Source organism: Ctenocephalides felis, unplaced genomic scaffold (assembly GCF_003426905.1).
Source record: "Ctenocephalides felis isolate EL2017-DRISC unplaced genomic scaffold, ASM342690v1 CF-g0.4_SCAFFOLD_01604, whole genome shotgun sequence".
In the NCBI taxonomy this organism is placed as follows: domain Eukaryota; kingdom Metazoa; phylum Arthropoda; class Insecta; order Siphonaptera; family Pulicidae; genus Ctenocephalides; species Ctenocephalides felis.
In genome coordinates, this window is record NW_020537758.1 from 644657 (window position 1) to 661310 (window position 16654).

At 29.5% G+C, this 16654-nt stretch overlaps 2 protein-coding genes across 2 annotated transcripts in view; one reads left to right on the forward strand and one right to left on the reverse strand.

Moving 5' to 3' along the window:
* LOC113372694 (UPF0692 protein CG33108-like) overlaps positions 1-10351 on the reverse strand; it is a 128215-nt gene extending 117864 nt beyond the window's left edge. The window contains exon 1 of the mRNA XM_026613047.1: positions 10240-10351. The gene's annotated coding sequence lies outside the window, so the exon portion shown is untranslated. The remainder of the gene's footprint in view (positions 1-10239) is intronic.
* LOC113373047 (protein extra-macrochaetae-like) lies at positions 1467-14436 on the forward strand. Its single transcript, XM_026613382.1, has 2 exons — positions 1467-1954; positions 13965-14436. Exons 1-2 carry the CDS (start codon positions 1583-1585, stop codon positions 14013-14015), a joined length of 423 nt encoding a protein of 140 aa, XP_026469167.1. The 5' UTR covers positions 1467-1582; the 3' UTR covers positions 14016-14436.
* Positions 14437-16654: the final 2218 nt, after the last annotated feature.

Consider the following 16654-nt stretch of genomic DNA (forward strand, 5'->3'; position numbering starts at 1 on the left):
TTTATCAATATTTGATAATGTGTTACAATTTTCGTAATTGTGAAATTGTCTAAATAGTTATAATGATTAATGTAAAAAAATTACGTCTGGGGTTAGTTGAAACAATACAAGAATTGTATACAGAATCAAGTTAAGAAGATTGGAGGATGGAATGAGAGTAAATTGTATTACATGAGACACAATATCTTTTAAATTAAAAGATTTATGAATTTATGATTCATGAGAAGAATTGCTTACTTAAAAAACATGCTGATTTTCCTAATAATAAACAGGCAATAATTTAACAGAGGTATTAAAGTCGTTACTTCTTGCCCCGACAAATGTTACAACTAGGGGAGCGTCCATTAATCACGTGATCAACATTTTAAGGATTTTCAGACTCCCACCTCACGTGTATTTTTAGTTACGTGAAAAACTTGTAAAATTTTTTGAATTATTTTGAAAATATTTGGATTTTTTTAAAAAATTCAGATACACACGTGACATCTTACTATCCGCCTCCCTCCCCCACGTGATATTTAGTGACTATCTGTCAAACCCTCCCTCTCCCTAAAAACCTCACGTGATTATTGGTCAAAATTTTACTTTTTTATTTGAATAAATATTTTTATATTAAATAATTTACAATTAGATTTTTATAATAATCGCAAGAAAAAAATTTGCAATAATTTATGTTTCAAGGCACACATTTTGGCATACACAGTTTTTTTAAACATATTTTACTCAATTTAAATATGAAGTCGAGTTAAAACCATAGACTATTCTCAAGTTTAAAGGTCTCTAAATTTATAATAACAGATCAGGATCAATCCATAAAATAAATTTTCATGACATTTTATGGTGTCTAAAATTTTGACATTCTGAAAAATTTACCGCCTCCCAAATTGTGCCGTCGTAGGTGTTAATCCAGCCCCTATCCCCAAACATGAAGTAAGTTATAACACTTAATTTTCTCTAGAAAATTATTAATTGTGAAAAAATGAACGATAGTTATGAAATTTGGTTCACTGGATTTGGTAGAGAAATAGTTAAAATATAATTAATAAATCTCAAGATACGTTTATTTTAAAAATTAGTCTTTTTTAATTGATAAACCTTATAAACCATCCAAAAGTTAGTAAATAAAGATAAAATAGTTGATTTTATTTAAAAATTGTTTATTATCTGGTTGATTTTTTTTTTTCAAATTTGTTACGTGTGAGAATTTCGTCCGTCGAGGAATTTCATTTCCACTGCACACGTGCACACACGTCTCCCATTCATCAGAGGGACAAATCGACAAATCGACAAAATAAACCAGGTGCCGGCTCTCGGCCGTCTTCCTCGCACAATGTTCCCAGACCCCGAACACTCATTGGCTCCGCGGCTGCGTTCCGCCCAGATTCCGCGGAAACCGTCGGCGGTGGGAGAACCCAATAAATACGGCAGATCGGTGCATGCGCGATCATTTTCACTTTGAACAGCATCGTCGTTGTGAGTGTCAGTGTTATTGGAATTATTATTATTATTGAGTAGTGCTCAGTGTCAAAGGATTTATTAAAGTGCAGCAATAAAAGGATTTATCTATCCATTACCTATTACCATGAAAGCAGTGACGGCAATGTGTCCGAGCGGAGCCTCAGTGTCGCCCGTGGCCAACGGCAGAGTGTCGAGACCGCGCGACGGCGAAAACGCCGAAATCCAAATGTACATCTCGAAGCTCAAAACGCTGGTGCCGTTCATGCCGAAGAACAGAAAGATCAGCAAACTGGAAGTTATACAGAACGTCATTTATTACATTTGTGACTTGCAAAAGGCTCTGGAATCGAATCCAGCAGTCAATAACTTCGACCCTACGCCCATCACCGGGGTACAGGGTTCACAGCCGGCCAGTCCCAGGCAACCCTTGGGGGTCAGGACTAGTCCCAACACGATATTACAGCCTTCCAGTCCAGGGGAATCCAATGTCCTCACGGTAAGAGAAAATTTCATTTATAATAGAATAGAAATACTACAACTATAAAGATACTACCACTACAGCCTTAATTATATACCTTGAATATATCAGAATTTAGTGGAAGAAACTAAAATAAAATTGTTTACTTGTATATAAGATATAATTTTTAAGTAAATCCAGTTAGAAGCAATAAAATATTCTTGCAATTTTGTTCACAATTTCATCATTTGCATAAATTGAATAAATCAAAATCAATAAAACAAAATCTTACGTGGGTGAGGGACGGGTATAGTAAGATATCAAGTGTAATTATTTCTTACCATTTTTTTTAAATTTGTTTTTAAAACGTCACTAAAAATACACATAATATATGATGGGGTAGGGGGTAATTTTGAATATCACTAAGGGCGAGGGGGACTCCAAAAAAACTTAAAAAATAGATCACGTGATTAATGGACTTTGTACGTTAAGCAGCTATGTTACTTTTAATTACGTACGAATGACAATTATTCTTTCCTCGCACAAATGAGAATTTCATTATTATTATTAGAAACCAATACTATCTCTACTATTTTCTAATGTAGCACTTAAGGCTTTGTATGCTGGACACCAGTGCCAAGGGAAGTACTTTCATATATAGTCAAATTTCCATTATTTTTCATTTTTATTGTTAATAAAAATTGATTCCATCCCCATGTACATTTTTGAATGTAGCCCTTAAGGCTTCGTATGTTGGACAACAATGTCAATATATTTGGGGGAGTTCTCCATATAGAATCACTTTTAATTCCGTACTAATGATAACTATTTTTACTAACGACTTGATATTAGAATTTCATTATTATTATTATTAAAAATTGATTACCATCTCTACATTTTTGAATCTAGCCCTTAAGACTTTGTGTGTTTGACACTAGTGTTGGGTTACACAGTAAAATATTAATTATTTACTAATGATAATTATTCTTACCAACAACTTGATATTTGAATTTCATTATTGTTGTTATTAAAAATTGATTGCATCTTCATGTATATTTTTGAATGTAGCCCTTATGGCTTCGTATGTTGGACAACAATGTCAATATGTTTAAGGAGAGTTCTCCATATAGAATCACTTTTAATTTCGTACTATATGATAATTATCCTTACCAATATAGGATTTCATTCTAAAATATTTATGTTTTTAACATTTTTAAATGTCACCCTTAAGGCTTTGTACGTTGGACATCTGTGTCAATATATTGGGGGTAGTTTTTAATGATTATTTTTTCTGTAGGGGATGGGTGGGGGGTGTGTATTTATATAAAATGGGTCTATGGCTGCTTGCTCTATTTTTTATAAAAAAAATTATATATTTATTTATATATGTATATCCTTTTTGTTATTGAATGATGTCAAAATGGCAAACGTTTCGAATCAATAATTTGTGTCATCATCAGGGTAAACATAAGTAAATTATTTTAATTACATATGGTTCTTAGTGTTCTACATCTTAAGTATATGATATAGAGACGAATTTTAAGACCATTTAATAAAAAAGTACAAAAAAGTATAGTCCGTTAATATTTTCATTTTATATACATGTATATATTTGTCCTGTGTGTATGTATGTAAGTGCCTGTGTTCTCATTTTCCGTTGTTGTTTTCTTCAATTATCAAACCCGATACGGCGCCCGAGATTAAATCGTGCCGAGCAGACATATACAATTACTTGGGGGCCCCCTTATCTTATTATTTATTTATATTATGTCCAATTGTTTGTGTTACTCATTTCATATATTGTTCAAACAACAATTGTGCTTGCTTGGTCTATGAGCAAAAGTGCAATTCGACATATTTTATTTTGTAAAGGAATCATTCTTCTATCAACATTTTGGGTAATAAATCCTCCCAGAAAGGGTTAACAGGGTAATAAAATTTAACCTGAACACCTGCATGGTTGGCGGTTGCAAAACTTGAGGAATGATGTCATTGTTGGATAATTTATAAATCCATGATGCATATTTATGTACGTAAAAATATAAAATATATATACTTTTGTATAGAAACTTCATAACATTTTGTTTGATGTTGACAATATGAATTTAAGATATTAATAAAATTCATATTTTTAATTTGCATTACTCAATCAGAAGAACTTTAAATAGATTATATTATTCGATTATTATAGTAAAGTAGAGAAAAAATAATTACATCTCTGTATAAAGCATGAATTAAATTTAATATATATATATATATATATATATATATATATATATATATATATATATATACACATATACATATACACATAAATATTAAAGCGCAGGTGTCTATGACACAATCAATTCCATTGTATAGTTTCTTTTAACAATAATAAACATTTAGAACGTATGAATAATTATTTGTTAAAAACAAATTAAGCGTTTAAGCTCTAAAAAGGATCTACATATATAAATAAATATATATTTTTTTATAAAAAATAGAGCAACAACTATAGAGCCTCTTTTAAATATATAATACCCCCTCCATCCCCTACCCAAATCCACAGGTATTTTTTGTATCTAGAAAAAAACGTTAAATTTTGGGAAATTTGAAAATTTTGGGATTTATTCTGTGCTTGCAATATGCCCCTGTGATTAGTCTTTTCAAAATTACTAAAGACTAATAGTGTCTTATGAAAAATACCAGTTTCTTTAAAGCTGTTTCAAAATATGTTCTTTGGCTATGTATATTTTTTCTTCTGTTAAAAGACTAATTTTAAAATATTAATTTTCTTATAAGGAGGCATCCATTAAACACGTGATCGATTATTTAGGAATTTTTGAACCCCCTCCCCGTTGATGAATTACAAATTACTCCTCCCCTCACCTACCGAACATCACGTGTATTTTTAGTTACAAGAAAAAATTGTAAATTTTTTTGAAAATGTTTGGATTAAAAAAAAAATCAGATATAAAATAAATACACGTGTTATCTTACTATTCCCCTCCTTCCCCCACGTGATTTTTCGAGATTTTTAGTCAACCACCCCCCTCTCCCCTAAATGTAAAGGTAAAGACTTTAAATGTGATTTTGAAATAATAAATACTTTTTAGGGATGCAATAAAAATTAGATTTTAAACTGAATTAAATTAATTAATTTTGTTTTTTGATCAGAAACACTGGCTCTTGGTTAATAATATTTTCATTTTTAATCTATATGATAATTCTGTCTTCATAATTATTTTAAAAAAATTAGTCAAAAAATCGTTCTCACAATTTTTGGTAATATCTATGAAATTGAAAATGAAAGTTCCAATTTATTAATGTGAGATGCTGTTTTAACCCGCTTTTGGAATTTTGTGTTCAGAAATTTTCTTATTATAGTCCAGTCATTTAAGCTTAAATTAGGTAAGAATCTCGGAATTCAAGATACTCAGCTGTAAGTCTGTAAATACTTGTATATTGACACCTAAAAGTTGTCTCGAAACCTTCATATGTTGCGTACACCCTTCCATATGTAGGTTTTGAGACAACTTTAGGGTGCGAATACAGGTATTTACAGACTTATAGCTGGGTATCTTGAATTCCGAGTTGAACTTACTATAATGACTACTAATAACGCATTGTTTAGAATAAGCATACTCCTTGTATATAACATTTGCAGATATTTGATCAGTACTGTAATTATTTTTATTCTATATTATTAAGTATTTCCAAAGATGCAATTTAAACCTATGTGTTCAAAAACTCGGGACAAAATATCAAAATCCGGCACAATTATTGCTTTTAAAAAAATCCGGGGTAAGAGGTTAAAATCCGGGACCAGTAGTATGGTCACCTTACTAATAATGCAGTTTTAACAGAAAAATGTATCTTTTACCATATCCCGATTCGACCCTGTCCCTCGGTCCATGTGTTGGTAGTGCATGTATGTTCTATTCATGCGATGACGTCGTCCCCATGTTCTATGTTCTATGCGTTATATGTGCTATGTGTTATGTGTTATGTGCAGGTGCCTAACTGTTCATCAAATCCATGTCGCCGACTACGACCACGACCACGTTTTCTAAACCAAAAGGCGTGCCACATACTCAAAGAAATTACAACATTGCGAATAAATACTCATTTTGGAAATTTTCATGTAGGGGCAGACGAGTGGGGCAAGGACACCAAATTGTGTCTATCCTCTTGTGTAACTTTTTTGAAATTTTGCTTCCATGCAATTCTCTGTATGTACTTTTTTAACCCAACTCGTCCAAAATCTGCATTCTGCAATCATTTTTGTAAATCAGTAATGGGGTCAAATCTGGTTTCCTACATGCAGTAGCAATGTCAGTTTTCTTGCAGTACTTCTTCATTTGTCTTTTGTATTTTCTCCATTCTTTGTCGTTCTGTCTTAGAATCCGTACAGAGTATTGGGCAGAGTTCGAATTGTGTACTTTTATTAATTTTAGTATTTCCTACGCTATTGGTATATTATTAATTCCGGTGTCGTTATTATTATGTCTGCTGGCTGGTGTGTCGTTTGTCGTTTCGTTTCGTGTAAGAATCTGTCGACTATTTTTACCGAGATATTTACTGCAAGCACATGCTAACATTCTACATTCGAACGACAACACGAAATACTCCATTGTATGCGCTTTTGAGCCTCTACAAAAACAACAAACAGCCGGCGACGGCCCCATTGATGGCCAAGAGAAAAAATTAGACCAAAACTCCCAAATTACACTCAACCAAAATTATAAAGGCCTATTTGAAATTATAAGTGTAAATAAGTATGATCAAGTGTCTAACTAATAAGGGGGCGTCCATTGTGATCAATTTGAGGATTTTTGGACCCCCTTCCCCTTGGTGGTACATGGTGATATCCAAAATTACCCTCCCCTCCACCAACCACCACGTGTATTTTTAGTTACGAGAAAAATTGTAAATATTATGCTTTTTTTTGAAAATGCTTAGATTTTTTTAAAAATTCAGGTAAAAAGTAAATACACTTGATATCTTACTGTACCCCTCTCTGTTCCCCACATGATACTTCGTGGTTTTTTGTCAACCCCCCACCCCCTTCCCCTAGAAATCTCACATGATTAATGGACGTCCCCCTAATGACCTTTGAATTTTTAAAATCGGTGCAGTCGTTGTGATCGAATTTTACTTTCTATAAATTTGGTCCCAGGCGATTCAGAATAACTTGAAACGTCCAGAAAACATACAATCATCATATATACCAGTTTTATTATTAAAATCTTTCACATCAATGTGTTTTTTTTTAAATTTTCAACAAAATTCCAAAGTTTTACTAAAATAAGTGGAGTAAATTTTTAGGTAACTAATAATTGCTTTTGAGTTTTTAAAATTGGTACAGCCGTTGTTGCGATCGAATTTGGTCCCACGTGATTCAGAATAACTTGAAACGTCGAGAAAACATACAATCATTAAATATTCTAGTGTTATTTTTAAAATCCTTAATATCAATGTATTTTGTTCTAATTTTCCACAAAGTTTACAAAAATAAGTGGAGTGATTTTTTTTAGGTAGATATTGTGAAATTTTCTAGTAGAGAATTCGCAATTTAGTGAAAAAAATCAGTTCAAATATTAAAAACTATTTTATCCAGTCTTAAATGACTTAAATAAGGAAAGTATCTTGGAATTCGAGATACCCAGCTGTAAGTCTGTAAATACTTGTATATTGACATCCTAAAAGTTGTCTCAAAACCTACATATGGTAAGCAACTATTAAATTTCAATGTCAAAGGTTACAAAAAACTTTTTTTTGCATTTTTTGTAAATATTTCATTTTCTATGGGCTTTTTGCTATTTGTATTTATCATCAATATTGTAGAGTATAAAATATCATATGTAGGTTTTGAGACAACTTTTAAGGTGTCACATATAAGTATTTACAGACTTGCAGCTGGGTATCTCGAATTTCGAGGTGAACTTACTATAATGACTGGAGTAATTATTCGATACTTATTGCAAATAAGTATCGAATGGTATATGAACTTTCCAAAATCAGATATTTAAAATAAAGAACCCTTTTGCCAAAAATTCTAAAAGTCCAATTATTTCAGTTTGTAAAAATATATTAATGCGTAAAGTGAATTCTATTATTTTCCTTATTCCTCACAAATTCAATCAGTTTCCATTTCCCTCTCAACCTTATCACCTAGGTACTTGAAAATGTTTTTAACTAGTTTTAAATTTCTAAATTATCGCACAGGTGCAAAATTCAAAGCGCAAAGATACCTTATCGTTTCCCAAGAAAAATTAATCAGGAACTTAAAAGATAATACTCGTATTATTAATAGCACCATTGACAAGTGCGAATGCACCTGAATCTCAGTACGGGGGCACTCGTTGGGTACATTCGCACCTGGGGGAAAAGACTTATGGTAAATAAATGAAAGCAATTTTGGATATCACCATGTATCACCAGGGGGAGGTGGGGTCCAAAAATCATCAAAAATTCGATCTCGCAATCAATTGGCAGACATTTGATCATTATTACTTGAGATTGAGAAGTGATTTTTACCATCACTGGGTTGGTTTAGGAGATCTAAATCCAGTAATGTCGCACACGGATACGCACGTGCACTACAAACGACGGGCGGAGACACAAAACGCCCGAAGCGGGGGCCCCACTGTGATTTATTGCGCTTCTGGCCGGGAAATAGGATAATTTAATTAATTAAATTAAGTTCGGTGATGCCCCGAGTTACGAGCGCCCAAGAATCGACTCGTTGCCTCGATATACGAGAAAAATTCGATATACGAACTTTGATCGAGTAAGAGTTTACAGGGCGAATATTAATGGCAAAATGAAAATGTGAAAAGAATTTGTAAGAATGCTTTTCTTACCTTAGAAATATTTTGGCTGTTTTATGATAATGGTGTATTTATTTTTTACCTGATTTTTTTAAAAAAAATTCAAACATTTAAAAAAAAACAAAATTTTTACAATTTTTTCATGGCGGGGTATGGGGGTCTAAAAATTCTTAAAAAATCGATCACATGGTCTCCTCATTGAGGATTATTTTACCGTTTAAAGGAGGGGGTGACAAAAAATTATAAAATATCACGTGGGGAGCCTGATATTTTGTAATTTTTTGTCACCCCCTTCCTTTTACCTGATTTTTTTTTTTAAAAATTAAAACATTTTCAAAAAAAAAATACATTTTTTCACATAATTAAAAATACACGTAATGTTTGGTGGGGGATGGGGGGTAATTTTGAATATCACCAAAGGGAGTCAAAAAATCCTTAAAAAAATCGATCACGTGATTAATAGACTTATCGAATAATGGACCCAAAGAAAAGGTCCCTTTAAAAGTGTGAAATTTATGAAAAATTTTGACAGATATGTATTAAATAAATATATATGATTCAGAGTATAATTCCAGCTAAGGGCCTTACAATAATTTATAAACAGCTTCCTCAGATATGAAAGTTTGTGGATAAAAATCACCTAAATTTTTTTTGTCCAACGAACCATGTCCAAGTCATTCTTACAATACCACGAATGGTTAGGTAAAAAACAATAAATAAACTAATAAATAGTAAGTTGATTTTTATTATCCAAAAAAACACAGTGCTGAAAGAAGGATTGCTCCGAGATGCGAGCAATTCGACATACGAACGAATTAAACTCGTATGTCGGAGTACAATTTTATATCATTCGTAAGAATCCGTTCATTAATCACGTGATCAATTTTTAAAAAACAGTGCCTAGAAAAAATCGTAACATTTTTGAAATTCTCGATTTTTTTTTGGATTTTTCATTAAATTTAAGTAAAAAATAAATACACGCGATATTTTACTAATCTCTCCCTTTGTCTTGTGATATTTCCTGATTTTTTTCTGTCAAAAAGACCTCACGTGATTAATGGACGTCGCCTTTGCAAGGTGTTTTGCAACTTGTATGCAATTCGTCTAAAATTTATATTCGATTCCGTAATGTAATGATGTTTCCAAACACTTAACTTTCTATTTGCGAGTGCTCCATCGTACTTTCTCTATTTAACGACAATTTGCCATTTGCCATCGATAAACTTACAACCATAAGGAAATAATTTACAATGCCCAAACAAATATTTTTTCCCTATTTATCGCCTGTGCGTTAAGATTATTTATTTATTACCATGCGTCCAAGGTTGAATTTGTTATTTTATGTAATACATTGAATTCTTAATGAATTATGACCTCTACAGAATGTTATCGTTGGACAGAGGCATGCAATGATAAAGTACTGATATTAAACTAGACTTGAAATTCAATTTTGGACATGGTTGTAAATGACATTTGACAGCAATGTGTAATGAATTTTGAAAATCTTACCTTTTTATTGCAGAAACTGTTGTAATTAATCACAAAACACGTTATTTATTCTAGACAATATTAGAATATGATGTATTTTATAAGAATTTAATATTAAAATATGATATTTATTGCACTTTACACACAAGACGCCGTCCATTGCAAAACATTGCGGCAGACATTTGACTTTTTCAGTTGTGCAAACAACATAAAATTAAAAATTTCAAATTGTCACACAAATTTAATTTAAAATATATTCATTCAAAATAATTATTATTACTATCTTATATTCATTAACTTTACGTTTCTAATTTTATTTAAACAAATAATAACAAATAAATATTATCTGCAAGCTTAACGGCACGGGCGGCGCCGTTATAAATATTTAACGGCGACAAAATCAAATTAATTAAAAAAATACTACTTTTATCATAAATCGAGCAAGTATTTATATAATTTTAATTGTTTTGTTGGAATTTATATAAATTATAATAAATAAATGCATCAATTTACGTCAATTTTTAAATGTACCTATGGGTTTTAACGAATGCCTAATATGATAATTCAGGCGTTAATAGTAAAATTATAATAATGATAATAATAATAATTATTATTATTATAAATGTAAAATCACATTTAATTTACTCCTTTTTTCTTGTTTATAGTTTACTTTATATTTTATATCGTTAACGCACACCGTTAATAAAGCCGTTGGGAATTAAAATATAATTTATCTAATAGTTAAAATGTTGAAATTCATAAATTAAACTGGTCTAGCTTATGTTAAATAGTATTTACAAATGGTTTACTGATTTTTGTAATTGATAAGTTAATTTATTTCTATACTGTAATGGATTGTCGTTGTCATTAAAATTCCGTTAATTGAAAATTATTGTTTATAATTTTACGCGCATTTGATAAGAATAAATAAATGAATTTTATTCAAACAGTGTTTAGAGACATCAAGCATTTTAATAAAGATTTATAAAGATCAAATTAATATAACTCTAATTATTTTTTTAATTCTTCAAATTAACGGATCGTTATGTTGTCTGCCTGCAGTAGATGTTTATAAATAATTTTAATAACAAAATGAAAATATTATTTAATTAAAGTACTATTGGTAATTATAAATGAAATTTATTAACAATTACAAACTGCATTTAATTATATTAATTATATTAAAATAACATTCAAATATTTTTTTAAATATTAAATTTACAGAACGTTGTATGCCTGTCTGTCAAATATGTTTATAACATAATGGCGGTATTATGAATTAATTTATTTATATTCATAATACTATTGATTATCGCGTAATTATGAAAGTTTTGTTCTATCTTTGAATCCTAATTTGAATTTGAATATAAATTATATTTAAATTTCGTGCCATAAACGTTTATGCAACCGGCAACAAAAATGTTAAAAGTTATAGGTTATATCGAAATAAGTGGTAAGATAAAGTGGATGATAATAATGGGTGGATATTAAAGGTATAAATAAAATGTACTATTTATATTATATTTGGGAGTTCGTCCCTGTTTCCGTGTTTCATGTTTCGTGTATCGAGAGAGAGTCGTCGTCGTGGTCGTCGAGGAGACTTGGCTTTAACTGGCGTGCACGTGCATTTCAGAGCTCCGCAATATACGATGACCCGGTATTATACGCAAACGCAACACAGCTATTCGTATTGTACTTGTGAACTTGCTTATGAATAAAATATAAAACGGGGCTCAAGAGACGCCGCCATAAAAATAAGAACATAACGACCAACGACCATATCCTCTCTTCTTCTCGGAGGGATTAACTTTAACTCGCAACCTCACATTCCTGAGACTTCTTCTTGCTTCGGATTGCTTGGCTTTTTATTATTGTGCTGTTGTGTGCACAGGTGTGCTCGTTGTTGCCCACGATGGCCATTGTACAGATTTCTAAATTATATTAACAACGAAATAGAAAAATATAATATTTGCTTCACCATTATAAATGATAATAATCCCTTACTTTACCAACTAGATGTAAATAGCCTTAGTAACAAATTATCAACTTTTCAATTTTTTAATATAGAATTTAATTATGCCATCACGCCCCATTATATCAAACTTTTTACGAATGTTTGTTGAGACTAAAAAAATAACCAATTAGTTACCACCGTTCGATTTCCAACTGATATCTTAAGTTTTCAAAATCGGGACCGAATTTTGTTGTTGTGAAAACGTGGACGAGCAATTCAGCACTTTTTTTGTTTTTAATTTGATTTTAAAGAAACTGCTTGGCTGATCGTGGTACAAAACTGACTAGTCCTTACCGAGTTACATCGAGGACAAATTTTACCTCACACATTTGTTTCAATTTTGTTCTCAAACGATCCAGAAGAAATTGAAGCCTTGTGATTAATATTAATGTATTTGATGTCAAACGATTCAGAATGACATGCAACGATGAATAATATAATCTTTTTACAGAATCTTTTGCGTTACAGATTTTCTACAAGACACGTTGTAATTCATAATACCGCCGTTTGTTATAAAAATTAATTCATACTACCGCCGCCATTTTGTTATAAAAATTAATACATAACACCGCCATTTTGTTATAAAAATTAATTCATAATACCACCATTTTGTAATAAAATAATTATGGTTAGCAGTTTAAATAATTATAAAATATAAATAAATATAAAATAATTATGGTTGGCTTTCTGAACCTGAACAGTAGTTTTATTATTCTGATCCATTGGATCCTGTTTCTTTCTAAAGATAAGCCTGAAATATTTTCCGAGAAGTTCCGATTGTGCGTTCCCAAAAATTCCATTCCATTCGGTTGCTTCATCCGATCTCGTCCGATTTCATCCAAATCGACGACAAAGCAAAAGCAAAGGCCAAATAATAATAATATAATATTCGTATGAACACGTGTTCATTTCGTCAGAGGACGTCTCTCTCTTCTCTCTTCGGAGTTCCCTTGAATTTTGACCCATACGCCACGATGAATACAAAATTTATATAAATACACACAATAACTGAACATTTTTGTTCAAAGTAACAAAAAAATGTATATATATATACGTAATTATAGGTAATTTAATTACCTTTCTAATGATATATAATAATAATAATATTTAATTAAATTATAACAAAATAAATAAAATTATAAGCCAACACGATGAGGGGTGCCTTATGAAGATTTTGATTTCAAAGATTAATGAATTATTTTTTCAAAATTTTGTTCCAACATATACAAGTTGTTAAATACAGATTTATAGATAATTTTATTAAGTTTTTAACGATATATCATAATACATTAGTATAAAAATGAATTTTATCAGAATCATGCCAAATGTAAAAAAAATGTAACCAATGAAATCCATCAATGGGTGACGAAATTTTGAACTTACTATATTTTTCTTAATTAATTTTGTTTGAAAAGTTATGAAACGTAATATATAGGTTTATAGATAATTTTATAAACTTTTTAACGATATATCAGTAACCAATGAAATTCACCAATGGCTAACTAAATTATAAATTTACTAGTATTTTCTTATTTAATTTTGCTTGAAGAGATATAAAACGTTATGAACAGATTTGTAGAATATATATATATATATACTTATATATTATATATATATGTATAAATAAAATTATGACTTCCATTAAATTCATGATTTCTTTATTTATTTCATTATGCATTAATTTCCATTGTATTTCTTCTACAAAATCTAATTTTTTTTTTCTTTTTTCCAGAATTCAGACAAAAGCCCGCAACCCAATGGTGAGCGACAATTGTCCTGCTAGTTTCTAAGAACTTCATCAAAAATTGTTCGTGTGAGAAAGAATAAAATACATTATCGATTATATCAATCATCGATAAAGCTGTGTGAACTGAAAATAGTTATTCGTTATGGCAGAATTCGAGTGACCTTTATTATAAATATATTATATTTGTTATTTTTATTTTAGAATTTATATTTTTTATAATTTTGTATAAATATTAGAGATTTTATTATCTTAAGTGGATAAATGATGATATGGATGTGTGTGGAAAATTGTGTTTGCTTATTTTCAATTAGTTTTAATAATAATTTTAAAAAGTTGGCGCATTTGTAACAATTGTTTTGTATTTGAAATTGTAAACTGCCAATACTCTTCCTCATTGTAAATATTAAGTTGTAATTTACCAACTGCAGTAATACCCCAGGATATATATATATATATATATATATATATATATATATATTATATAGGGTATTACTGTCCATTATCCTTTTACCAATTTCTTTTCTATTGTTACTGTGTACATAATAATGTTCGATTTGTGAATCCCTTCCCCCAAAAGTGTGTCGATATTTATATTTTTACAGAACAAATGGTCCCGACTTGGCTGTGCTGTATAATTCTGTATTATGTGCACATAAACTTTTCTTATGTGCGTGAAGAACACATTATTGAAATGACATGTATGCGTCTATCATTATTATTATTATTTTAACATGGAAGACCATTTAATGTAAATTGTTCTGTGATTTAATAGATTACTGTACAAAATGTATAGAAATATAAAATATTACTATTATGATCATATGATAAAAATAATTAAATAAATAATTAATAAATGATAAGCGATTGTTTTGCTGCTTGGATTTTCAGGAATAATTATCAATGATAATCAAATATAGAAATTTGAATTGTAGAATTGCCCCATTAATTTAATTATAATTATACCGAGTTGCTGTAGGGCTTTGTAATGTTAGAAACTTTTACAGTTTATTCAATTTTGAACAAATTTGCCAAACATACTAATCATTTTATACAAGTTACAAAAGATATAACAAATAAATACATAAATCTTAGTTTATTTTCTGGATTTTAAAGTATACCAAGTTGCTTCAAGTACGTAGACAATATTATAAACAAAATAATTTTGTACAAATTGTTCTAATACTGCATTTGTATGAGACTTAACATTTAAAAGTTACAACGAATACAATAATTAAATAGACATTTAAAGACTTTTGCATAAATTGTCTATTTTTAAATGCTGTTTTTAAGAATACCGAGTTGTTCCAGAATATTATAATATTAGACAGTATTAAAGATTATTAAATTTTGAACAATATTGCCAAATATTTCATTTAGATTAAAGAAACGTTTCAAAAGTTACAAGAGACAAAGTATTGACCTTATTAAGCTGTGATGTATAATATATTTTCTATTGCGATTATAAAGTATAAGAAGTTACTGTAAAGCATCATAATGTTAAACAGTATTAAAGATTATTAAATTTTGAATAAATTTGCCGAATATTTTGTTAACATCAGACAAATCATTTAAAAGTTACAAAAGATCTAATAAAGAGATGCACATTAGAACACTATCACAAAAATGTTTAGTTTCAAATACTGTTTTAAAGTATACCGAGTTGTTTTTGGGCATTATATTATTAAACAGTATTAAAGATTATTAAACTTTGAACAAATTTATCAAATATTGCATTTAGATTAAAGAAGATTTCAAAAGTTATAAGAGGCAAAGTATAGTCAAACAAATAACTATGTATTTTATTGTAATGTATATTATATTTTCTAGTGCAATTTTAAAGTATAAGGAGTTGCTGTAAAGCATCATAATGTTTTACATTTCTATAGATCATTAAATTTTGAATATATTCCCGAATATTTTGTTAACATCAGACAAATTGTTTAAAAGTTACAATGGATACAATAAATAAATGCACATTCACACACTCTCGTATAAATTGTCCATTATCAAATGCTATTTTAAAGTATACCAAGTTGTTCTAGGGCATTATAATATTCAACAGTATTAAAGATTATTAAATTTTGAACAAAGTTGCCAAATATTTCATTTAGATTAAAGAAACGTTTCAAAAGGTACAAGAGGCAAAGTATAGTCAAACAAATAACTATGTATTTTATTATAATGTATATTATATTTTCTAGTGCAATTTTAAAGTATAAGGAGTTGCTGTAAAGCATCATAATGTTTTACATTTCTATAGATCATTAAATTTTGAATATATTCCCGAATATTTTGTTAACATCAGACAAATTGTTTAAAAGTTACAATGGATACAATAAATAAATGCACATTCACACACTCTCGTATAAATTGTCCATTATCAAATGCTGTTTTAAAGTATACCAAGTTGTTCTAGGGCATTATAATATTAAACAGTATTAAAGATTATTAAATTTTGAACAAATTTGCCAAATATTTCATTTAGATTAAAGAAACGTTTCAAAAGTTATAAGAGACACAATATCAACTATATATTTTACTTAGCTGTGATATATATATTATCTTTTCTAATGAGATTTTAAAGTATAACGAGTTTCTATAGAGCATCATAATGTTAGACAGTGTTTGAGATTATTAAATGTTGAATGATTTTGCTGAATATTTTGTTAACATCA

Coding starts and splice junctions, on each gene's coding strand:
- LOC113373047 (XM_026613382.1), top strand. CDS start 1,583: ATGAAAGCAGTGACGGCAATGTGTCCGAGCGGAGCCTCAGTGTCGCCC. Junction 1,955..13,964: donor GGGAATCCAATGTCCTCACG/GTAAGAGAAAAT, acceptor TCTTTTTTCCAG/AATTCAGACAAAAGCCCGCA.